The sequence below is a fragment of the Budorcas taxicolor genome, chromosome 17 (assembly GCF_023091745.1).
Source record: "Budorcas taxicolor isolate Tak-1 chromosome 17, Takin1.1, whole genome shotgun sequence".
Taxonomy (NCBI): Eukaryota; Metazoa; Chordata; class Mammalia; order Artiodactyla; family Bovidae; genus Budorcas; species Budorcas taxicolor.
This window is the reverse complement of record NC_068926.1, coordinates 53092056-53119014: the sequence shown is the minus strand read 5'-3', so window position 1 is coordinate 53119014 and position 26959 is coordinate 53092056. Positions and strand designations below refer to the sequence as shown.

The window sequence follows — 26959 nt, the reverse complement described above, 5'->3', positions numbered from 1 at the left end:
GATTAACTTGTTACCACAGAGAGTGAGCATCAGAACTGCTTTTCAATATAAGATTATAAGCACCAAAAATGTGACATTTTAAACCATAAGCAAGAATTCATTTAAGGGTATAGACAAATCTATTTGCGGGGCAGAAATAGATACACAAACAGAGAAAACAGACTTGTAGACACAGAGGGCTAAGGGGAGGCAAGGGTGAACTGGGAGATTAGGACTGACACGTACACACTAACACGCGTCGTAAAAGAGACTGCTAGTGGGAAGCTGCTGTATAGCACGGGGGGCTCAGCCTGGCGCTGTGATGACCTAGAGGGGAGGGACAGCGCATGGGAAGGAGGCTCAAGAGGGAGAGGATATATGTATACACATGGCTGAGTCACGCCGTTATACAGCAGGAGCTAACATTACACTGGAAAGCAATGATACTCCAATAAAATCTTTTAATTAATTAAAACTAAATAACTAGGTGAGGAGATAAATAAGATGTGGTATAAACTGATAAAATGGAGTATCATCAGTCATGAAAAGCAATGAACTACATGATGAACCGCAAACACTCTGCTGAGTGAAAGAAACCAGACATTACAAAACTACGTAAGATTTGGGGGCGTCTATAGGAAATATAGGCTTCTCTGGTAGCTCAGCTGGTAAAGAATCCACCTACAATCCCAGAGACCCTGTTTGGATATGGGAAGATCCACTGGAGAAGGGATAGGTTACCCACTCCAGTATTCTTGGGCTTCCCTGGTGGCTTAGCTGGTAAACAATCTGCCTGCAATGTGGGAGACCTGGGTTCGATCCCTGGGTTGGGAAGATCCCATGGAGAAGGGAACAGCTACCCACTTCAGTATTTTTGGCCTGGAGAATTCCATGGACTGTATAGAGCCAAAAAATTGATGCTTCTGAACTGTGGTGTTGAAGAAGACCCTTGAGAGTCCCTTGGACTGCAAGAAGATCAAACCAGTTGATCCTAAAAGAAATCAATCCTGAATATTCATTAGAAGGACTGATGCTGAAGCTCCAATACTTTGGTCACCTGATGCCAAGAGCTGACTCATTAGAAAAGACCCTAATGCTGGGAAAGATAGAAGGCAGAAGGAAAAGAAGATGACAGGGGAGGAGATGGTTGGATGGTATCACTGACTCAATGGACACTGAGTTTGCACAAGCTCCAGGAGATGGTGAAGGACAGCCTGGCATGCTGCAGTCCGTGGGGGTCGCAAAGAGTCAGACACAACTGACTGAACACCAAAAATAGGAAATATCCGTGAAAGGCAAATGTGCAGAGACAGAAAATGGATCATTGATTGCCTGGGGCTGGAGGTGCCGGTGGAGAATGACTTGCAGACTGGCAGGAGGAACTTTCCAGGGGATGCAAATATTCTAAAACTGGATTATAGTGACTGCATAACTGTGTACATTTATTAAAAATCATTGAATGTTTGGATGCATAAATTGCACCTTCATACAGCTGCTTAAGGAACAAAACAGATACAAGTTAAATAAAAGGGAGGATTAGCTTAAAATTAAGATGGAGGTGATGGATACATGTTAGAGCAGCAGAGAATGGGAGGGACTCCCCAAGGGGCTGACAACGCAGAAAACTGAAACACCATCTGGGTGTCCCACAGCATTTATTTATTTACTTTTTAAAACAAAAGACGGATTTCCCTGATGGTCCAGTAACTAGGACTCCACATTCCCAATCCAGGGGGCCCAGGTTTGATCCCTGGCCAGGGAACTAGATGCCACATGCCACAATTAAGACTTGGTACACTGGTGCAGCTAAATGAATAAATGCTTTTTTAAACAAAAATAAAATCTATTTGTAACTGTTTAAACATTTAATAGGAACAAAAAAAAAGAAGAACCTGAGACTGATAAAAGTGCAGAATATTTAATTGCAAGAGTCACACTCTTATAGAACACTAAGATCAAAAATGTTTAGCAAAGACTCTAGTCCTGGGAGCAGACTCATCTTACTCATGACCATTTTTGAGATGGACTCCTTGACCAACTGTCCCAACTCTCATTTGCCCATGGGCTCAGCACATAACTAAAATTAAAAACATACAGATCATGGTGCTCCACTCTTGCGCAGGGGAATTTGGGAAACTCGGAGCCAAACTCTCTTTTGCTACCAGCAGAGGGAGAACCCCAGGGCTTCCCTGGTGGCTCAGATGGTAAAGAATTTGCCTGCAATGCAGCAGACCTGCGTTTGATCCCTGAGTCGGGAAGATCCCCAGGAGAAGGAAACCGCAGCCCACTCCAACATTCTTGCCTGGAAAAGTTTCATGGACAGAGGAGCCTGGTGAGCTACAGTTCATGGGGTCACAGAGAGTTGGACACACGGATCAACTAAACACACAAGCATCAGAAAACCTCCAGTGCAACAAAACTGCAGCTGGGACAAATTCAAAGTTGGTACAGAAGTGAACTGTGATTATATTAGTCGCTCAGTTGTGTCTGATTGTGACCCCATGGATTGTAGCCTACCAGGCTCCTCTGTCCATGGGATTCTCCAGGCAAGAATACTGGAGTGGGTTGCCATGCCCTCCTCCAGGGGATCTTACAGATCCAGGGATCGAATCTGGGCCTCCTGCATTGCAGGCAGATTCTTTGCCATCTGAGCCATCAGGGAGGCTCCCAAGAAGTGAGTACATGCCAAACAAACAAGTTACAGATTGAGCCTTGGTAAGCACTGATGTGCTGAAATGATGCTCTAAATTCTGAAACATCAACTGCTAAAACTCATGACTTTTATAACTGGAAGAAGGAACCACTAACGTTGAAACTAACAGATCCAGAAGGAACTCCTTGAAGGTACAGGTATAAAGGGCTGCCACAAGTATGAGGGGACCCGTGGATTCACAGGATGCTACTCGTGGATGCTACCGGACTGGGAAGCAGAAGTCCTGAATTCTAAATCTAAAACCCGCCTTCAACGCACTGTATGTCTTTGTCTGTAGGACAATATAATCACAAAAACTGCCTATTTCAAAATTACGCTATCAGTCATCAACTCTACATAACAGGTTCTAGAGTAAAAACACCTAAACTTGAATTGCAGAAACATCACTCTTAAGGTTGTACAAACTTGGGCAAGTGACTATACTTCTTAAAGCCTATTTTCTCATCATTTCTGTGGTGCTACTCCATTCACTGCTGATACAGAGTTCCCTGGTGGTCCAGTGGTTAGAACTCCTCACCTGCTGAGGCTCCAGGTTCGATCCCTGGTCAGGGAACTAAGATCCCACAGGTTGTGCAGCCCAGCCAAAAATAAAATTTTTTAATTAAAAAAAAATAAAGGATCCACTGCTAAAACATTAAATGAAATGCACGGGATACTCCAAAGACTAACAGCCATGTTTCTTTTCCTTTTTTTTTTAAAGCAGTTGAACAGATATAAAGGATATTGAAAGAGCACAGGGTCAAAGGCTTCAGACAAACGTTATACCTTGAACTTAACAAAAGTGTTGAAAAAGTAAAAGAATAAACCTTCAAATTTTCAGTGAGAAAAAGAGCTACCATTTATTGAGTGTTGACTGCTAAGAATTATATATGCGTCACCTAATGATGAAATGTTTGGACAGCATCTCTGACTCAATGGACGTGAACTTGGGCAAACGCTGGGAGATAATCCGGGACTGGGAGGCCTGGCGTGCTGCAGTCCATGGGGTCACAAAGAGTCAGACATGATTTAGCAACTGAACACCACCACCAACAATGCTAGAGGTTAGCACTATTATTCAACCTTGTTTTCACAGACAAGAAAACTAAGAAGTTAAATAACTTGCTCAGGCCATAACGGCAGAGTTAGACTCAACTTATGTTTTTAGCACTGCTATACTGCCTTTAATGTAAAACAAACAAAAAAAGAATAAACCAATCATTGTGTCAAATTCGGGGATTCACGAATGTACAGCATATAGACCTTATACATTGTGTTTCCTGCCTTTTTAGCACAGCAGAACCTAGTGTACATTTCCTTCCTTTTCCTAGACCTAAATCTGATAGTTTAAAAGGCACAGAAGTTCTGAAATAACATCCTGTGATGTCTGAGTTTTCGAAGACACTCAAGAAGACAGGATCTCATTTTTATCCACATACTATTCCAAAAGCAAAAATTAAAAACTAGAGAGGAAAAAAAAAAACCCTTTGTTAAAAAACATCTCAGTCCACCTCTCAGCTTGTTTTGTCAGATAAAGCTATCTTAATATTTACAAGCTAAAAATTCAATATTCTTTTAGCTAAACTGGAAGACAAAACTAGGTTGATCACTGCAAACCTATGGTTACACTATATACAAACTACATTGCCAGTTTCTAATCCGTTGCATATTCACACAAACAGAACCAGAAAACCTGATTAATTTCTCTAGAAATGAGTGAACAGAACAGATTCTGAGCCCACACGTGTGTATTTCACCCCCTCGCCAGTGATTCTCTCTCAAGTCAACACGACGGCCCCAGAAGGTGTCTGCACTCACCAATACTCGGTCTCCAATTTTGAGTTCTCTCTCTCCTTTCTTGATCGAGCCGGCCTCTGAAAGGTTGGAGATAGATTCGCTGGCGGTTTTCGTAAGGTTGCTGATCTGAGACGTAGCTGAAGGTTCCTTTGCAGTTGGTTGGGACGATTTGTGGGGAATATTTGAGGGGGTGGCTGGGGACGAGGACGCCATGCTGACTGCCGAAGTGGACAGAGGCGAAGTCGCCCTGGAAGCGTGAGTTGTCTGCGGGCCATCAGCTTCATCCTCTGCCTGCACCTTCCTCGTCAACTTTGAAGGTCGGGTAAATATCCCCTTTAGAGGCTCACACTGGAAGTACCGAACTCCTGCTACTGAGCCATCGTTCTTGCCTATGGGCTCATCCAAAACGATTCCGGCCCACTGGCCTGGTGCAAACTGGGTTTCTCCCAGGAACTGGATAAATCCAGGCTTATTCCCATTCACCCAAACTCGCTCCCCAACTCGAAAGTCATCCACAAACTCCTCTTGTGTCTCAGAGGACAGAGTGCTTGATGCTTTTTCACTGGATATTGTTTTTTCTATTGGAGCGGCAACTGCAAACAGAAGAAAGGATCAGAAAAGATTCAGTTTCATATTTAAGCAGACAACTCCTAAGTTAAGGAAAATAAACTAGAGAAGAAGAGTCAAAAGCAACAGAAGTAGCCACAATACTTCAAGAGATACTCTGTTTATATTTCTTCTTTTTTTTTTAGCAAGGAGGTAAAAAGTATTAATACTTGATCCATCACTACTGTTTTCAGCGCTATCCAAACTCAGTGAGCTGATAAGACTTAATCTTTATTTGAAATTTAGATTGGAAGAAGTCAAAAACAAGGGGGAAAAATGCAGTCCTTTTCCGAGAATTTATAACATAGGTCTGATTCCATTGTTTCCCCATATCCTGCACAACATGGGTCCTGAACTCAGACCCACTGAAATGGACTCTATTCCCCCATTTGAGAGGTCACCTAAAAATGACAGGACTAGGCCAATAGTTACAACAGAGATTCTCAATTAACTTGACACAGGAGGAGATTTAGTGCTGAAGTCCCCACCATCACTGTTTCAAGACTGTTCTTTTGCTAGCAGAGGTGGAAGTCCCAGCAAGGAAGAAAAGAGAGCGAGACTCCCTGTAAAAGCAAGATGACTTTGCAAACTCTACCCAATGGTAAAGACAGAGTTAAGATTTTGCCAGAAATGTGGTATTTCCACTAGAAATACATTCATGCATCCACCCAGCAACCATTGATTAAATATTTAGTGTGAACTGGCAAACAGAGCCTGAATTCTTCATGTCTGCCATTTACCGGGCATATCCTGATCTTAGGATGTTACATGACCCGAGTTTTTTTCAATCTGTAAAGAGGGAAAGTAGTGATACCTATCTTGATGGGTTTTTTCCCCCAAAATGAGAATTAAATGAAATAATGTATTCATCCATGTTATACATCTTTTTTGAGTTCCAACCACTCCAGAACCAGTCCCAGGCACTGTTCTTCACTGGGAGACAAAGCAAGACAGTATAGTCTGTGCCTTCGTGGAGCTCAGAGTCTAGAGGTAGAGAAGCAGACAGTTAAGAGACACACCAAGCCATTTCAGGTGGTCTAAGTGCTGTGGAGGAGATAATGCCTTTGGGTAGAATAGTCAGGGAAGGCCTCCTGGAGGAGGTGACATCTAGTCTGAAGTCTGATCAGCAGGAGTGAACCACACAAAGCCTGGGAAGCAGAGTGGCCTGGCTGGCTGAGAGTGGGTGCTGAGCATCTGAGCATCTCTTTACCCTACACAGAAAGGGAGACTGGAGTTTCTGTTTGTGGAGAGTTTTTATTGCTGTTTTTTTAGAAGACAGTGGGTGCTCTCAGATAGAACAGATAATAATCTGCCAAAGACAGGGGCTAGTTTATTTATTTATTTTTTTAAGAGTTAGTGCTAGCTTTGTACATCAACGTGTCCATGAAGCCTGGTATGCTACGTCCATGGGGTCGCAAAGCGTCGGACACGACTGAGGGACTTCACTTTGACTTTCACTTTGTACATCAACAATCATTCTTCAGAGTGCAGCAAGCATGAATTTCTGAAAAACCATCTTCATAAAAGTGTCTTGAATTCCTTGGCAATGACTTCCTCTCAAGCATATAAGTTTTAGCCTTAATAAGCTACTTTAATCTCACGTGTGCCAAGGAAGGCTGGGGAAACCAAGTTGAATTACATATGATCTGTGGACTCAAGGACTCTATATGCTAAAAGGTCTGCACAAAAAGTATTAAAAGTGAAAAAGACAATTCTAACAGGGGTTAAGTATAACAGTGGATGGCTTCATAGAAGGTTTGGCATTTGAAGGGGTCTTAAAAGAGGAAAGATTTTGGGGAGAAGAAGGGGATGCCAAAATTAGAACTGATTTCCACAAGGCTAAATAGCCCTGAAATAAGTCCATTTTTTCACAATCCTTTGCCTTATTAGTAAAGCTTTCTTTTTATGGCCTCTCTGAAAAGAACCAGGTTTTATCCTGATACATACAATGTAAAGAACTTACCATCTCTAATCAGTCAATACTTACTGAGCTCCCGTTACATGCCAGGAAATTTTCTAGGTGTGTAGATGGAATATAGCAGTGGGGAAAAAAAAAACCAAACCACAAAGATTCCTTTCCTCAAGGAAGCCCAATGAATGTCTTTATGAAAGAACTTGAAGAAACAATGTTGGACTTAATAGATTATGGTGGGCACCTGTCTAGAATGGCTGAAAACCTAAGATTTTAGATTTAATAGTACATAAATCACATAAAAAGATGACAAAAGCAAGCATCAGATGTCCTCTCCTCCTGCCTTTCTCATCATTATGGGATGTAAGTGGAAACAGTAGAGGACAAGAAGGACAGCTGAGGAACAGGTTGCTAAAGATAATCAAAGGCACGGGTTCACCTATAAACTGGCACAGGCTTCCCTCGTGAGCCAGACTTGAGCCATCGTAGTACCTGCTCCCTGATGACAATGGCCAACTTCGGGTCAACGACTGTCATCATATCTTTTAAGTCTGACTAGTCTTCGCTTTCTCTACATATCCCTAAACCCCAAGGAGAAAGGTCCTGATGGGTTCAGGAAGATACATCGGGAGGAAAACTGAAGAAACACTTTAACACGGTCAGGATCAAATACTGAAGTTGACTTGACAATTATTTTAGCACCAGTGTACCAGGGGTCCCTAACCTCTGGGCCACAAATGAGTGCCCCCTGTCAGATCAGCGGCAGCATTAGATTAGGAATAAAGTGCACAATAAACGTAATGCACTTGAATCATCCCCAAACCCAACCCCTCCGCAAGTGTGTGGAAAAACTGTCTTCCATGAAATCAGTCCCTGGTGCCAAAAAGTGTAAGACCGCTGCCTTACACTGAAGAAATGAAATTAAGATAGACTCTTCATTGAGTAAGACTTCTAGATAGAAAATCTGGGACTTCCCTGGTGGTCCAGTGGTTAAGACTCCCCTGCTCCCAGTGCAGGGGGCCAGGGTTCAGTTCCTGGTCAGGGAACTAGATCCCACATGCCACAGCTAAGACCCAGTACAACTAAACAAATAACCATTTTTTAAAAAAGACTTCTAGATATAAAATTCTATGTCTTTTAGTTGAAACTTTCTCAAGTATTTTCAAGAATATGAAGTTCTATAAGACTGTCTTCTTACATTTTTCAAATCTTGATTTTTCAAATCAAGACTTTCAAATAGAAGTCTTCATACAGGATTAAAATTTCTTCGCTGTTAAAGAGAAACATAAAGCATTACCAGCAGCAGGTGTCTTCAAGGCTGTGCTTCCAGGCTTCAGAATCTTGGTGGGGGCCTTAAGCCCGCTTGGTTTTAGCATACTCATTGTCTTCTGTGTGTCAGAGCTGTTTCTCCTTTGCCTGTTGCCACTATCTTTCCCCAGTCATGGATACAACTGTGGGTGATTCTATAGTGAAGTCAGTCTCTGGGTTAAATCTGCAAAGAGATAAACAGAAAAAGAGTTTAGAATCGAGAGAAAAGAAAACAGAAACAATTATGGAAAGCAGCTTTCACAACCTAAACTCTCCCTTATGTCTCCACAATGAACGTAAGAACCTAGAAAACTCCAGATATCAAAAAGATTGAAGATGCTGTAACCTCCTGGTGGTCCAGTGGCTGTGACTCCATGCTCTCAATGCAGGGGTTGGCGTGGGTTCAGTCCTTGGTCAGGGAACTAGATCCCACATGTTGAAACTAGGAGTTCACAATCTACAACTAAAGATCCCTAAGCAAACAAAAATAAATATTTTTTTAAAGTCTTTTAGAAAAATGAAGATGCTATTGAAATAGGTTTACAAGTAACTTACTATCCTAAAAGACAGGAAGCTAAGGCTGGCAATATGCTCACTTTTCTTTATAGTATCTAACAATATTATTTCAGTATACTGCCCCAAAACCACATAACCCATAAAGAGGTTCAGAAAAATGCCCACCAGACTGAACAGAGTTAGCTTTCAGTTTTCACTTCATTCATTTCTATGTTGCTTAAGATTTATGAGCACAAGCCTATATTAACTATATATATAGATTAATCCACAGAAATATATAATAACTCAATATAAAACCATATATATGTTAAATGAGAGAGAGGGTTCAACGGCAAACTCTGTAAGAAGAAAGCCGTACCTAGAAAGTACTAAAGGAAAATTATCTTTATTCTGTTTACAGAAACACAATCATCTGTTTAGTCAAGACCAAGTATGAATCTACAACTTCTGGGGTCACGCAAAACTGTAATTTGCTCTTTAAGAGAGAACGAAGACCTTTGGATTTTGGAATAGGGAAAAATATTTCTAGACATAATACCTAAGAAAACAGAATTCAGAGAGAAAAATGCTATTTACTGACACTCTCTCAAATGTTTGCATTCTGTGCTTTTTTATTTTTTTTCCTGCTAGTCGAGTTTGGGTGATGAGGCACAGACCTCAATCTCTCTTTTACAAGCAATGCAGAGCATCAGTAAACAACAGGGCCAGGGCTGACAGAGGTGCTGCTGTGGCCCCTTGGTCCCTGTGGTGGGTTGAATGGCAGCCTCCCCAAAAGACATATCCATCTGGGAATTCCCTGGTGATCCAGTGGGACAAGCCTATATTAACTATAGGCTAATATTAACTATATTAGCCTGTATTAATGGTGGGATGCCATGTTCTCACTGCCGAGGGCCTGGGTTTGATCCCTGGTTGGGGAACTAAGATCCCACAAGCCATGAGGCAAAAAAAAAAAAAGACAAGGAAAATCTGTTGATCAAAAGAGATATCCATCAGGAATCTGTGAACAGACCTTGAGGTGAGCACCTCCAGGACGACCTGCATGCCCTAACCTGAGGATCAGTGTCCTAATGAGAAGAGAAGAGCACAGAGGAGACAGGCAGGTGAAGACGGAGGCAGGGATTACAGCCGTGTGTCTACAAGCCAAGGGTGGCCAGCAGCCACCAAAAGCTAAGAGAAAAGCCTGAGATGGATTCCCTGAGATGGATTCTCCCTCAGAGCTGCAGAAGGAACCTACCCTGGCGACACCATGGTTTCAGACATTTGGCCTCCAGAGCTGTGATGGAACAGATTTAAGCCACCAGGTTGGCAGTCGCTTGCTATGGCAGACCCAGGAAACTAATACAGCCATGTACGTTTTTCTATTCAAAGCTAATCAGACTGAATGGAAATCAAACCAAGACAGCAGCTTCATCAGGCTCACTCTGCAGATTTCCCATGGTTCTCAAGAGGGTTCAAAATGTCACAAAAGTGGCTTTTTTTTAAGTCAAAGGTAAACTGTGTGGTTTGGGAGAAGACTGTGATTAACAGATACAGAACTGCTGTGAATCTGAAGACAGTGGTTGCCTATTCTGACTATTAATACAAAATTCCTGGGTTCCTTACTATCACCACCATCACCATCGCTGCCAGGACTGTGGCAGTGGGCTGGGAGTCTCTGCACCAGGTCGGGTGGTTCTGACTCAGATTTGAAACCATGTGCTTTACTGCTAGATCCTCACCACCCACAGTCTGTCAGATGCAAGCAGAGGTACCTGCTCCTGCTACTGCCTTAGACAGATGGAAGGGTTTGGCTGAGACTCCTCTAGACCAGGGGTCCCCAACCCACCAGGACACAGACTGATTCCTCTGAGGAACCAGGCTGCACAGGAGGTAAGCAGTGGCTGAGCAAGTGAAGCTTCATCTGTATTAACAGCTGCTCCCCATTGCTCATATTACCACCTGAGCCTAGGAAAACAAGCTCAGGGCTCCCACTGATTCTGCATTGTGGTGAGCTGTCTAATTATTTAATTATATATCACAATGTCATAATAATAAAGTGCACAAAAAATGTAATGCACTCGAATCATCCTGAAACGATCTCCCACCCCAACCTGGTCCCTGGAAAAATTCTTCCATGAAACTGGTCCCTGGTGCCAAAAAGGTTGTTTGCACGTGCAAAAATGTTTGAGGAGGATGAGGATAAGCTAAGTGCAGAGAGTACCAAGGGGTCTGTGTCTTGCCAACGCTTCACCCTGGTCCAACATCATGAAGTGATGACGATCAGGTAGGGAAGGACAGAACAGATGGAGGAGGCACAAAGGTCCTGGAAAAGCTATTATAGTGTTAAGAAGAGAGGATAAAGTACTCCTTAAAATATTTCACTCAGGCGCAACAGTGAATTCTTGAGCTCACATCAAGCGCTCCTCCCTAAAGAGAAATTCTGAAAACCGCCACAGTAAGTGACTAGGTCAGCCTCAGCCAGTTGCAAACCTTGCAGCTCAACACTCTAAGCTCACAAAATGCTAAAAGCCCCCTAAAACCCTTGGCCCAAGAAACAGAGGCGTGTTGTTATCAGGAACCTAAGAATGGTCATAAACTCGGGGTCTTTAAGTCCTCTGTTGTCTGATCTTTGTGCCTCTGGCTCAGTCCATGTGAGCCACTTGAATCCCAAAGCAGGGGAACTGTGACCAAGATTTAAGGAAGGAGAAAAATCTATGTCTCAATAAGAGAATTAGGAGGAACATCACCAATGTTGGCTTTTAAATCTTCCAATTTAAGTTTCTTTCTCATGCATTATTAATGAATGCCATGTCAGGCTTGCTTTTGGGGGAAAAAAAAAATCAATTCACTGAGAAAGAAAAGATCAAAGTTCTTGGTCATGGTACCCACAAAATGTAATGACCCAGAAACAATTGCTCTGCACAGTGTTTCAAGGTCAGTCAATGTCATACTGAAATGAATCAATTCCAAAACACATGCAAAAAGAAAAGAGATGTACTTGCCTCACTAATACATTGAGACTATTTGAAATTATGATGCTTATATTTGGATCTAAGGACCCCCTCCACCCTCCCAACAGGTGAAGACCACAACACCAGAATATTATCATTTAGAAATAAATGTTATCCATATTATCGCAGCTGAGCCTTATGATACTATGACGTGTGTGTATGTGTGCTCAGTCGTGTTCCACTCTTTTGAGACCCCATGGACGGCAGGCCCACGAGGCTCCTCTGTACATGGGATTTTCCAGGCATGAGTACTGGAGCAGGTTGCCATTTTCTACTCCAGGGGATCTTCCCGAACCAGCGATGAAACCCTTGTCTCCTGTATTGCCTGCATTGGCAGGAGGATCCCTTATTGCTGAGGCACCCAGGAAGCCCAATTATTTTCTTTTTTTTTTAATTTATTTATTTTGGCTGCGCTGGGTCTTAGTTGCAGCTCGAGGGATCTTTGTTGCAGCACGTGAGATCTAGTTCCCCAACCAGGAACTATGGTTTCTCAGACTTGGTATCCCGCAGCTATTTCCTTAAAAATGAATCATGTGAGCCTGTCACTTCAAGGAAAACAACTATTTGTTGACAAATAAAATTCAAGTTATTCACACATCCTCTGTGAACCTGAGAGTGTCTCAATACCACAGGTTTTTCTCATGAGAGCGACAATACTAACAAATAAATTATATTGTATAAATGAAGTGTGACAATATTTGAAAGATCTCATAATTCAGTGAGTCAATTTTTTTCCAACCAGCAATGTATAATGTTACAAAATCACATTCATTCAAAGCACAAATTAGACCAGTGGATTTTTATGTAATGATAGAAGTTCATTCATACAGTTTGAGATTTCACCTTTAAGAAACTACAACCTATCAAGTTTTTGGAGAAGTATTAAAAGAAAAAAATCCATACGTATCTGAAAATGCTCTGCCTTTCCTATAAATCTGGGTAAGGCCAATTTTCTTCATGGACTTCAACCAAAACAACGTATCACTACAGTTCAAATGCAGGAGGTGTCTTTTACTAAGCTTGTCTTCTGTTAAAGCCAGTCATTTAGAGATTGGCAAGAACATGAAACAATGTCATCTTGTCATTCATTCTTTTTTTAACTTTAGAAAATAGTTATTCTTCATTAAAGACATATAACATGTTAGTGGGCATATTATTATTATTTCTAATGAATTAATAAATATTTTAAAATATTTTCAGTTTTAATTTCTAATATGGTAAATATCAAAGGATAAAACCAATATAAATGAAAACTCTTTGGAGACCTCAATTATTTTTAAGGATGTACAGGGGTCCTGAGGAAAAACATTTGAGAACTGCTACTGTAAGCATTTTTGCTTTACATTTTGAGCCACAGAGGGCTTCCCAGTTCCTAAGGGCTTCCAGAAGCATGTGCTTCTCCTTCAGATCATTTTTAGATCTGGAAGTCAAGTTAGCAAGTACAGGGTTTACTACTGTATTACCTGCATTGTTACAGCACTGTGCTAGGGGCTGAGTGACGGAAGAAGCCTGAACCTACAATCTATACAAGACCAGATGTAGGTTCGGAAAGCAACGTGAACACAATGATGCATTGACACTGGGGTATCTGCATACAGAAGACGGACATTTCTCTAAGGCAGATATCAGACGGAATGGAGCTATCAGCACTTTTCAAAATGTGCAGCAGCAGCAGAATCTCCTGGGAACTTGCTAGAAATGCAAATTATTTGGGATCTTCCACAAACCTACAGAGAAATCTAGGGGTGGAGCCGGCTATCTGCATTCCAAGCCCTTCAGACAGTTCTGAGGCTAACGTTTGAGAAACACTGCTGAACAACTGATAAGATCAGAGGTTCATTTTCTCAGTTACACACACATGAATCACCCACGTGACCGATTTGGCAACTACCCCAACAGAAGTCTTGGTGTCACTCTATGCTTTTGTTTCAGCTTTTTCACTCAGTCTTGAAAGCCCTTTCCAAGCCTGGTCGTTTGGTGGTTCAGTTGCCAGGTGGTGTCCAACTCTTTGCAACAACCCCTTGGACTGTAGTCCACTAAGCTCCTCTGTCCATGGGATTTCCCAGGCAAGAACACTGGAGAGGGCTGCCACTTCTTTCTCCATTTCCAACCCTACTTATTTTCATCTGCCGAAACCCTACTCAAGGGCCAGTTAGGGATGCAGCTGCCCCACAAAACCTTTCACCAATGAAAATGTGTTCATCCTTCAGTTTCCCATAGAACTAAGTCTGTATCTCTTTCCTATCACCTGGCACGCCGAGCTGGGTCTATATGGCCGTAAATTCTGTGTGTGTATGAGTATGTGTTCAGTCGTTCAGTCATTAGACTCTGAGACCCCATGGACTACAGCCTGCCAGACTCTGTCCATGGAATTTTCTAGGCAAGAATACTGGAGCAGGTTGCCATTTCCTACTCCAAGGGATCTTTCCAACCAGGCAACGAACTTGTATCCCCAGCGTTTCCTTCATTGGCAGGCGGATTCTTTACCACTGAGCCACCTATGAAGCACCCTAGAGATTCTACCAGATTAAACACGCCCTGGGGGGGATGAAACTGTATTTTAGTCATCTTTATATCCCTAGTTGTACTTTATAAACAAAGCTGACTATATAAAAATGAGAAAAATAGTCTCAATTGTTTAAATGAGTTAACAAACCAGTTCGGACGTACCCAATATTTTAAAAAGTTATTTTTGGTGCTTGCTACAGGTGACAGAACAACATATAACACAGGCCTAAGCTCAAGAATTTATGATGCAGTTGGAGAGAAAAGACCCACAAATATATAATAATTAAAAATAAAATGCCACTCATGAGAAATACCAAACTATGGGATGTGATGGTCCTGAAGGTGTCTTAGAAGATGCAAAGGTGGAGTGGACTGAGGCAGAAAGAAAAGATTTCAGGGGCAAGGCAGAATTTGAGGGGATGGGGGTCAGCAACAGTGTTGGACAGGTGTTGGCAGTCAGGATTTTTTTTTTTTAAGGCACAGAGAAAAAATTTCAGAAAAGAAACGAGGGAGGAGGAAAGGTATGGAGCATATGAATAAGATGCTCAGTATGGCAAACATTAGAAGATTCTTGTAAGAAATCAATTTAGAGAGTTAAATAGGAAAGAGACTTGAAAGAGTTTAAGAGGGAATTCCTTGGTGATCCAGTGTGTAGGACTCAGAGATTTCACTGCTGTGGCCTGGGTTCAGTCCCTGGTTGGGGAACTAAGATCCCACAAGCCACGCAGTGTGGCGGGGCAGCGCGGGGGAATTCTCTTTTTTTAATCTACTGGTCCAAAGATTAAAGATCTTTGGGAAAGACTAGAGATCTCTTCAAGAAAATTAGAGATACCAAGGGAACATTACGTGCAAAGATGGGCTCAATAAAGGACAGAAATGGTATGGACCTAACAGAAGCAGAAGATATTAAGAAGAGGAGGCAAGAATACACAGAAGAACTGTACAAAAAAGAGCTTCATGACCCAGATAATCATGAAGGTGTGATCACTCACCTAGAGTCAGACATCCTGGAATGTGAAATCAAGTGGGCCTTAGAAAGCATCACTATGAACAAAGCTAGTGGAGGTGATGGAATTCCAGTTGAGCTATTTCAAATCCTGGAAGATGATGCTGTGGAAGTGCTACACTCAATATGCCAGCAAATTGGGAAAACTCAGCAGTGGCCACAGGACTGGAAAAGGTCAGTTTTCATTCCAATCCCAAAGAAAGGCAATGCCAAAGAATGCTCAAACTACCACACAATTGCACTCATCTTACACGCTAGTAAAGTAATGCTCAAAATTCTCCAAGCCAGGCTTCAGCAATACGTGAACCATGAACTTCCAGATGTTCAAGCTGGTTTTAGAAAAGGCAAAGGAACCAGAGATCAAATTGCCAACATCCGCTGGATCATGGAAAAAGCAAGAGAGTTCCAGAAAAACGTCTATTTCTGCTTTATTGACTATGCCAAAGCCTTTGACTGTGTGGATCACAACAAACTGTGGAAAATTCTGAAAGAGATGGGAATACCAGACCATCTGACCTGCCTCTTGAGAAACCTGTATACAGGTCAGGAACCAACAGTTAGAACTGGACATGGAACAGACTGGTTCCAAATAGGAAAAGGAGTACATCAAGGCTGCATATTGTCACCCTGCTTATTTAACTTATATGCAGAGTGCATCATGAGAAATGCTGGGCTGGATGAAGCACAAGCTGGAATCAAGATTGCAGGGAGATGGTGCATGGGGATGACCCACAGAGATGTTATGGGGAGGGAGGTGGGAGGGGGGTTCATGTTTGGGAACACATGTAAGAATTAAAGATTTTAAAATTAGAAAAATAAAATAAAATTAAATTTAAAAAAAAAAAAAAACAAAAAAAATAAAAATAAAAACAGTCACAATTCAACTTAAAAAAAAACAAAAAAAAAAAAAAAAAAGAAATTAAGGAAACAATTCCATTCACCATTGCAAGGAAAAGAATAAAATACTTAGGAATATATCTACCTAAAAACTGAAGACCTATATATATAAAACTATAAAACACTGGTGAAAGAAATCAAAGAGGACACTAATAGATGGAGAAATATACCATGTTTATGGATTGGAAGAATCAATATAGTGAAAATGAGTATACTACCCAAAGCAATCTATAGATTCAATGCAATCCCTATCAAGCTACCAGCGGTATTTTTCACAGAGCTAGAGCAAATAATTTCACAATTTGTATGGAAATACAAAAAAACCTTGAATAGCCAAAGGAATCTTGAGAAAGAAGAATGGAACTGGAGGAATCAACCTGCCTGACCTTGAGCTCTACTACAAAGCCACAGTCATCAAGACAGTATGGTACTGGCACAAAGACAGAAATATAGATCAATGGAACAAAATAGCCCAGATATAAATCCACACACCTATGGACACCTTCTCTTCGACAAAGGAGGCAGGAAAATACAATGGATCAAAGGCAATCTCTTTAATAAGTGGTGCTGGGAAAACTGGTCAACCACTTGTAAAAGAATGAAACTAGATCACTTTCTAATGCCATACACAAAAATAAACTCAAAATGGATTAAAGATCTAAACGTAAGACCAGAAACTCTACAACTCCTAGAGGAGAAAATAGGCAAAACACTCTCCAACATACATCACAGCAGGATCCTCTATGATCCACCTCCCAGAATACTGGAAATAAAAGCAAAAATAAACAAATGGGATCTAATTAAAATTAAAAGCTTCTGCACAACAAAGGAAACTATAAGCAAGGTGAAAAGACAGCCTTCTGAATGGGAGAAAATAATAGCAAATGAAGCAACTGACAAACAACTAATCTCAAAAATATACAATCAGCTTATGCAGCTCAATTCCAGAAAAATATACGACCCAATCAAAAAATGTGCCAAAGAACTAAATAGACATTTCTCCAAAGAAGACATACAGATGGCTAACAAACACATGAAAACATGCTCAACATCACTCATTATCAGAGAAATGTAAACCAAAACCACAATGAGGTACCATCTCACACCAGTCAGAATGACGATCCATAAGTCTACAAGCAATAAATGCTGGGGAGAGTGTGAAGAAAAGGGAACCCTCTTACCCTGTTGGTGGGAATGTAAACTAGTACAGCCACTATGGAGAACAGTGTGGAGATTCCTTAAAAAATTGCAAATAGAACTGCCTTGTGACCAGCAATTCCACTGCTGGGCATACACACGGAGGAAACCAGAATTGAAAGAGACACGTGTACCCCAATGTTCATCGCAGCACTGTTTATAATAGCCAGGACATGGAAACAACCTAGATGTCCATCAGCAGATGAATGGATAAGAAAGCTGTGGTACATATACACAGTGGAGTATTACCCAGCCATTAAAAAGAATACATTTGAATCAGTTCTAATGAGGTGGATGAAACTGGAGCAGATTATACAGAGTGAAGTAAGCCAGAAAAAAAAAAAAAAAACACCAATACAGTATACTAACACATATATATGAAATTTAGAAAGATGGTAATGATAATCCTGTATGAGAGACAACAAAGGAAACACAGATGTATAGAACGGACTTTTGGACTCTATGGGAGAGGGAGAGGGTGGGATGATTTGGGAGAATGGCATTGAAACATGTATACTATCATGTAAGAAACGAATCGCCCGTCTACGTTCAATACAGGATACAGGATGCTTGGGGCTGGTGCACAAGGATGATCCAGAGAGATGTTATGGGGTGGGAGGTGGGAGGGGGTTCAGGATTGGGAACTCATGTACACCTATGGTGGATTCATGTCAATGTATGGCAAAAGCAATACAGTATTGTAAAGCAAAATAAAGTAAAAATAAAAATTAAAAAAAAAAAAAAAAAAAAAGATTGCAGGGAGAAATATCAATAACCTCAGATATGCAGATGACACCACCCTTAGGGCAGAAAGTGAAGAGGAACTAAAGAGCTTCTTGATGAAAGTGAAAGAGGAGAGTGAAAAGGCTGGCTTAAAGCTCAACATTCAGAAAACGGAGATCATGGCATCTGGTTCCATCACTTCATGGCAAATAGACGGGGAAACAGTGGAAACAGTGTCAGACTTTATTTTGGGCGGCTCCAAAATCACTGCAGATGGCGACTGCGGCCATGAAATTAAAAGACGCTTACTCTTTGGAAGGAAAGTTATGACCAACCTAGATAGCATATTGAAAAGCAGAGACATTACTTTGCCAACAAAGGTCCGTCTAGTCAAGGCTATGGTTTTTCCAGTGGTCATGTATGGATGTGACAGTTGGACTGTGAAGAAAGCTGAGCACCGAAGAGTTGATGCTTTTGAACTGCGGTGTTGGAGAAGACTCTTGAGAGTCCCTTGGACTGCAAGGAGATCCAACCAGTCCATCCTAAAGGAGATCAGTCCTGGGTGTTCATTGGAAGGATTGATGCTGAGGCTGAAACTCCAATACTTTGGCCACCTCATGCGAAGAATTGACTCATTGGAAAAGACCCTAATGCTGGGAGGGATTCAGGGCAGGAGGAGAAGGGGACGACAGAGGATGATATGGCTGGATGGCATCATCGACTAGATGGACACGAGTTTGAGTGAACTCCGGGAGTTGGTGATGGACAGGGAGGCCTGGCGTGCTGTGATTCATAGGGTCGCAAAGAGTCGGACACGACTGAGCAACTGAACTGAACTGAACTGACTGAACTGGTCCAAAATGAAAAGATGTCTACAGTTTCCCTTTAGGCTTTATATTTATTTCATTTGTTCCTCTCATTATCTTAACCTAACCACCATTACCAAGCAAAGATTTTAACTGACAGTTGGCAACCTCTTTTCTGGGGACATGTCGAATTTTCATTCATTCCAGCCATGGGTGCTGGTAACTGATAGGGGCTGGCTGCTGAGACAGGTCCTAACCAGTAGGGAAGAACCATGAGCATCAAAAGACAATGATTAAACTGCAAACACAAAGAAAGCTTCTCATCTAAAACCCTTTGGATAATACCTTAGCCAGGATAAACCTGGGAGAGGCTAAAAAGATTAGATACCACTGAATACAAATGACAAATTCCAGACTTTACTACTCTTCACACTGCAGGAGGGGAGGGGGATCAGATATTTCACAAGCTACGTGGCTTGATAACTTTTGGTTTCTCACCATAAGCTGCTCACCCTAGTTTGTAAGTCTAGCAGGAAGCTAAATATTCTAGGTTTGCACTCTCCAATACAGTAGCCACTAGCCACCTGCACTGTTTAAATTCTTTTAAAATGAAATCAAGTTAAAAATTCAGTTCCTCAGTCACGCCAGCCACATTTCAAGTGCTCAACAGCCCAGAGCCATATAAGTTCTACTGTATGCATTGTTGTAGAACCACCTCCATCCAGGGACCATCTATGTGGCAAGTAGTGTCCTTCAAAGTAGCCACCTGAGGAAACAGTAAATTTATTTGAATAATACTGCTTTGGTCAAAAATATTTTTAACTCTTAATTTAGAAATAACTTCAGAGACAGTTTTTAAGTTACACCTTAGTAGTGACCCAAAGCAATAGTGACCAACCATCTCAATGGCTCAATACTCTTCATTGGATTTGGCTCTTAAAAATACTACTAGCTGTTTCCAAAACCTTATATCCAAAAACCTCAAAAATACAATGATGTGCAATTACTGAACATAGCAAAAATGTATCCAAGGCACACGGGCCAATTCCAAGAGTTCCAAAAAGAGTTTATGAACGGCTTATTACTATAATTAGTGAACAACGCCTCCCTAGATGAAACAACTGAAGTTCTGGTGTATTTTTTTCATTTGTTTTTAAGTCTGTCACATTATTTTATTATCCCACTTTCCAAACTATAATATTGCAACACATACCACACACCAACCCCCAGAACCTTTTATTTATACCACTGACTGATGCCATAGTTCTAATATTTTTTTAAGCCAAAAACCATTTGTAAAATGTTTGTCTCTAGAACTTAGCAGCTCACTTCTGAACAGTTAACAATAGCTACTATTTTGCTTGTATGCTTCTCAAATGCCAGAGAAGAGAGATCTACTTCCGAGAACCAACCATGCAGCAGGGAGGAGGGCTCCAGGACACAGGCAGCTCAGCTACACAGTCCCTTGCGCCTCCCTCCTCACTGAAAGGTCGACATTTCCACCTAAAAACAGGAATCATCGTCAAACATCAACACCAGAAGAACAGTCTTGTTTTGTTTCTGTGTAACCTACAGGTTTATTTTAAGAAGAAAAAAGCCAGGCCCGAAATACGCAAAAATTTTGAACTAGGTTAATAACCTGTGTTTGTGATTAACTCCAAGATCTGATCTAGAAAACATATACAAAAGGACAAGATATTTATTTCAGGGAAGCAAATAACCTTACAAGACCTAGCCTCTTTGGTATTTCTAAAAAAGAAGTGTAGTATTGTATTTCTTGAGAATGTCAGCTTTACCTAAAGGTGGGATTTCAGAAAGAAGGGCTATTCTTCCACCCAACAAAAAAGAAATGTCTTCTACCCTCTATGAAGTCAAGGATTGCTATCCATCTGTCTAGTGTGTTAGATAGTGGATCAGCAACTGGGGAAGTTTCACGAGATGAAAACAACGCCAGGACATAGAAAGCATCTCAAATACCAGCTATTACTATTTCTAAGAATCCAAGCACCCCACTTTCCTCTCAAATAGAACCTCTCTCACTGCACATTACTGGACAGGAAATTACATACAAATCAGTCTCCCATTCTAAACAAGCAAGTTTTCAGAGGTTAAAGATACAGTTCAAGACTACAGCCTTCTCCAATCAAAGAAAGAATTGCTGTAGTTCTTCCTTTTAGTAAGCAATTTAATAAGCAATCACCTATCACCCACCTCATAAAGGTAAGAATATTGAAAACATCCAGATAAAAAGATTTTTTTTACTACAGTAAGGACAGTGGGTTAGTTATCAGGACCTTGAAAGGGAATTGAAAAAAAAAAAAAAGACCCAGTAATGAAGCCCAAGTTTAAAGGTGACTCTACTGCCATCTAATAGTTTATACAAGACACAGAGAGCTGGTACTGCTCCAACCGCCCCAGGAAACTGCCACAGTGCCATTTCAAGATGCCTCTGGGGGCTTCCCTAGTGGTTCAATGGTAGAGAATCCACCTGTCAAGCCAGGGGACATGGGTTCAATCCCTGGTTTGGGAAGATTCCACATGTAGTGGGACAGCTGGGTCCATGCACCACAACTGCTGAGTCCACATGCCCCAGCTACCGAAGCCCATGTCCCTAAGGTCCGTGTTCTGCAACAAGAGAAGCCACTGCAATGAGAAGCCCGCACACCAAAATGAGAGAGTAGCCCCTGCTCTCTGCAACTGGAGAAGGCCTGCACACAGCAACAAAGACCCAGCACAGCCATAAGTAAATAAAAATAAATCTTTTTTAAAAAGACCCTCTGGGATCAACCCCCTGCACCCATTTGCAAACACCCACTACCATTCAGACTCCATCGCAGTTAACACTTCCATGAAAGAGGTCTTGCAAAGCAAACAAAAATTCAAAAGTTAAAGATTCAGTTCTGCGTTAGAATACATGCTGAAAGCACAGAAATGTTTTCAACAGTGAACACTGACCTAAAGCAGTTAAACAGGAGTTCCATAGTGTACCCATAGACAAAACTGACTTTAAATTGGTGATTTCGGGGGTCTACAACCTACATGTACAGGACGACTCATTTCTAAAAAGTTGTCCTGGGACTTCCCTAGTGGTCCAGTGGTTGAGACTCTGTGTTCCCAATGGAGATGGCCGGGGTTCGATCCCTGATTAGGGAACTAGATCCCACGTGCCACAACTAAGGTACAGCAGTCAAATAATTAAAAAATAAAAAGTTGTGTTAAAGACATCCCAGTCCAAGAGACTCATCTGGCACATTTGGAAGGGAAAACACCAAGTGAAGCTGAAAAAGGGCTCCTAGTCTCAAAGAATAAGTGTTTTGAGACTGTAGGTCATATGTGTTTAGGAAAATAGGGCCATGTGACTGTGACAGAGGGGAAAAATAGAGAATACAGAGAACAATGCTTTAAAAAGAGGTCTAATCCAGAAACTGAAATGTTGAGTCTCTCGGATACTGACATGCTTTGCAGGGAGAAAAATGACAACAGCAACAGAATTTTGGCCCCGTGATCTTTCAATTCAAACTCATGGAACTAAACTTAGAGAAAAGGTCCAATATCTACTTAAATAAAAAATAGCTGGGGGAGGGGCTTCCTTGGAGGTCCAGTGGTTAAGACTCCGAGCTCCCACTGTAGGGGGCACAGGTTCAATTCCTGGGATGCAACCAAAAAAAAAAAAAAAAAGACAATTTTAAAAAAATAGGAGGGGTTAATTTATCAAGTGCTTAACACCCAACACACAGGAACACAGGTTCCTGAAGTTTTTGTCTGTTTAAAGAAAGACAATTTTTTAGAAAATTCTATTATGTATTAACCCTCAGAGACTAGATTTCTGGGTATCTGTGTGGACCAACACCTTTTCTTCCAACTCAAACTAAAACATGTTCAAAGAGCAAAGCAATACATTCAAAATCAAATGATGACAACTTCTCAGTTGTGATACATCAGAATTCAGGCCTCCAGGTCATAAATAATTTATACCACGAACAAACAAGTCTAATCATTTCAAACTATTACTTGGCTGGTGCTATAGATATATTTCCACAGAACAAAAAATTGTTATGTTTATTTGCAGGGAATGGGAAAACAGATAGCAAATTTCACAGCAAACAGAGCCACTGGTGAATCACATACCCATCCACACAGTTAAAATATTTCTGCTCTTCTATTGCGTTTTGTTTTCAAATGTCCTGCCAGAAGTGCTTTTAAAACAGTGATCTTCTTACCATTATACATTCTTTTTCAATAAAATAGAGGGCCCAATGTCAACATCTTTACTTTCTAATCTACTGAAGTTGCAGAAAAGTCAACACAAATCCAGCAAAAAGAGACAAACCGATACCTCATGGTGTCTGTAGAATCGGGCCAGGCCTCAGCTCATATCCTGGCAGGAGCTGGGCAAATATTTTGAGCAATCCTGGCTGTGAGGTCATGATGCTGACATCACAAACAGGAACTCTGACGCTGGTCAGCCTCTAGGATGCCACCTCACCACGTTAAAAGAAAACCAGGGGGTTCTGTAGCCCTGAATTTGGAGCTGATAATTCAAAAAAACGTACCTTCTCCCAAGAAATTATCGTCCTGGGTAAAATCAAGCAGCTCGTTCTCCACTACAGACCAGCACAGGCAATGCAGGTGAGCAGCGAACAGCACATCCCCCTAAGTTAAGGATTTAGCTCACTATCAGGCATATATTTTTATATACTTCAAGTTTGCAAGTTGTTATTTCGGCTCCATTTCAAACACTTTCTTTTATTTTTCTTTCCTGGGAAATTAAGCTATGTTTAAGAATTCTGAAAACCGAGGAGAAGTAAATCATGAGCTTAAAATGTCATCTTGGTCTCGCCACTCCACTACATCACTAACGTCACCAAGTCCAATATTTATTTACTAAGAAGATGGAGGGTTCTGATGTGTAAGCTAGAGATTGATTTCCCCAGGACTTCTGGTGGTACAGTGAATAAGAATCCACTTGTCAGTGCAGGGGGTATGGGTTTGATCCCTGGTCCAGGAAGATTCCACATGTCAAGGAGCAACTAAGCCCACATGCCACAGCAACCGAGCCAGGGCACCAGAGCCTGTGCTCCACAACAAGAGAAGCCGCCACAGTAAGAAGCCCGGGCACCGCAAGGAAGGGCAGCTCATGCCTGCCGCAACGAGAGACAGCTTGTGAGCAGCAATGAAGACCCAGCTCAGCCAACAATTTCTCAATAAATAAAATTATTTTTAAAGATAATTTCCCCACGGAGAAGGCAATGGCACCCCACTCCAGTACTCTTGCCTGGAAAATCCCATGGACGGAGGAGCCTGGTGGGCTGCAGTCCATGGGGTCGCAAAGAGTCGGACACAACCGAGCGACTTCACTTTCACTTTTCACTTTCATGCATTGGAGAAGGAAATGGCAACCCACTCTAGTGTTCTTGCCTGGAGAATCTCAGGGACGGCGGGGAGCTTGGTAGGAGGCCGTCTATAGGGTCACACAGAGACGGACACGACTGAAGCGACTTAGCAGCAGCAGTGTGAGAAAGAAATCATCCGAGGGCAAATCCCATCTCCACTTTAAAGTAACATTTCTTAGAAGCAGGTACATTTCATTTGTGGGCTCGAGGGCATTTGCATTTATACATAATGATGGTTCAGTGTTTGAAATAATAAAATGAAAAATTGTCTCCCCCGCCCAAAAAATAATAATAATTTCCCCAGGGGATTTTCCTGACCCAGGAATCGAACCCGGGTCTCCCACATTGCAGGCAGATTCTTTACCATCTGAGCCACCAGGGAAGCCCTTAATATAAACAAGATTAAAAAAAAAAAGAAAGGAAAAGAAAATGCCAGAAATACAAAGCCTCACCACAGTTCTGCACAGAGTCCCTTTGCTAAAAAAAGCCAAAACTGCCAGATTGTTGTCATTGTTGTGGTTCCCCACCACCCCAGGAGTTCTGGAATTTGCAACCCAGAACAAAGAAAGAACTAGTGACATTTTATTGTTATTTCTAAGTGGTTAAACATTCTTAAATTGAAGGGAAATGTAACAAAGGATTAATAATCATTATCTCCAGGTGATGGGATTACTGGTAGTTTTAATACCTTCCTTGTATTTTCTTGGGTTTCTCAAATTTTATTTAATGAACAAATATAATTATTTATACCTCCTTTGGATTTTCTTGGATTTCTCAAATTTTATTTAATGAACAGATATAATTACTTAAGCAGGAAAAAAATATATTTTTTTGGTTTTTTGGCCAAGACCCACAGCAGGTAGGATCTTAGTTCCTCAAACAGAGATTGAACCCTCTGCACTGGAAGTGTGGAGTCTTTTTTTTTTTTTTGGAAGTGTGGTCTTAACCACTGGACCACCAGGGAAGTCCCAGGAAAAAGATTTTTAATGACTTTTTTTGAGTCACAGTAAAATGGGCTGCTTCCTAAGGCCCAGTTCCTAAGGCCCTCCTTGGAAGAAAAGTTATAACCACCCTAGACAGCATATTAAAAAGCACACACTACTTTGCCAACAAAGGTCCGTCTAGTCAAAGCTTTGGTTTTTCCAGTAGCCATGTATGGATGTGACAGCTGGACTATAAAGAAAGCTGAGCACCGAAGAACTGATGCTTTTGAACTACAGTGTTGGAGAAGACTCTTGAGAGTCCCTTGGACTGCAAGGAGATCCAACCAGTCCATCCTAAAGGAGATCAGTCCTGGGTATTCATTGGTAGGTCTGATGCTGAAGCTGAAACTCCAGTACTTTGGCCACCTGATTCGAAGAGCTAACTCATTGGGAAAGACCCTGATGCTGGGAAAGATTGAAGGCAGGAGGAGAAGGAGATGACAGAGGATGAAATGGTTGGATGGCATCAACGCCTCGATAGACATGAGTTTGAATAAACTCTAGGAGTTGGTGATGGACAGGGAAGCCTGGCGTGCTACAGTCCAAGGGGTTGCAAAGAGTTGGACACGACTGAGCAACTGAACTGAACTGAAAATGGGTTGTAGTCAGGGAGTAAGGAAGCAGACTCTAGCAAGAAAAAGAAACCAGCACAAGAGGCCAGTGTAAGCAATAAGAAGCGGGTACCCAGGCAGACAGGCTAGGTGTTTACCAAGCCTACTTCTTTCTCTTCCTGGAGTCACAGACCACATTTCCCAGCTCCCTCTGCAGCTCAATGTGACCATGTGACTGAGGCCCAGCCAATGGAAGGAGAGCAGGGCCTGCAACGCGTATACTTTCAGGCCTTCCCCATAAAATCTTCCCACTCTTGGCCCTTCCAGTGGCTTGATGGAGATGAGCAGAGCAACTTCAAAAGCATCGATGGAGGACACCGAAGAAACCTGAATCCCTGCATCACTTTTCTTCATTCCCCGCCATGAAATACCTACCCCCGACTCTTCTATAACTGAAAATAAACTTCCATCCATTTAAGTCATTAAAATTCGTGGAGTATGTTATAGCAGCTAGCTTTTCTTACCAAGTGACAAAGAGATCAAAACTCTGCTGAGACCTTGGAAAACATCTCAGCTAAGTAAACGCAAAATAAATTTGAGGATAAGCTCCTGAGACAGAAATGCTTCACACTATAAAAAGCATGATTATATGAAAGACAAGTAAAAGTACTGTTTTTTTTTTAAAGCAAAAAGACATTTTACTGGCAAGAGCAGAAATATGTTTAAAGAACACAAGTGTGATTGTATGTAAGATAAGACTGATGGTGAGTTGATAAATCTTCAAGAGTTAGGTGGTGATGGGACTACTTCTCTACATATGTGAGTGAAACTGTCCACAATAAAAACTTTTTATTATAGAAGATATTTTAGTAAAATCCAAACTCCACCTTCTTCCTCACCCCTCATAACCTAAAGAAAAAAGCTTAAGCACTTTACAGAAGCGAGAAGTTCCTCAAAACAAGCAGTCCCCCACAACAAGTGTGGTGTAAATTATAAGTCCAAGTGAAAAGGAATAATCATCTTCATAATTCTTATCTGATTTCCTAAGGTCTTGTTTCCTCTTTTGCTGTTGCTTTTTGGGTTTTGTTTTTG

General features: G+C 41.4%; 1 protein-coding gene across 2 annotated transcripts in view; it reads right to left on the bottom strand.

The window, feature by feature from the left end:
• Positions 1–26959, bottom strand: part of CLIP1 (CAP-Gly domain containing linker protein 1) — a 118087-nt gene that overhangs the window by 74588 nt on the left and 16540 nt on the right. For both annotated transcript variants that reach the window (XM_052654310.1, XM_052654311.1), the window contains exons 2-3: positions 8284–8478; positions 4490–5061 (exon numbers count right to left, since the gene is read on the bottom strand). In XM_052654310.1, the coding sequence (XP_052510270.1) occupies positions 4490–5061; positions 8284–8368 (657 nt within the window). In that variant the 5' untranslated portion in view covers positions 8369–8478. The remainder of the gene's footprint in view (positions 1–4489; positions 5062–8283; positions 8479–26959) is intronic.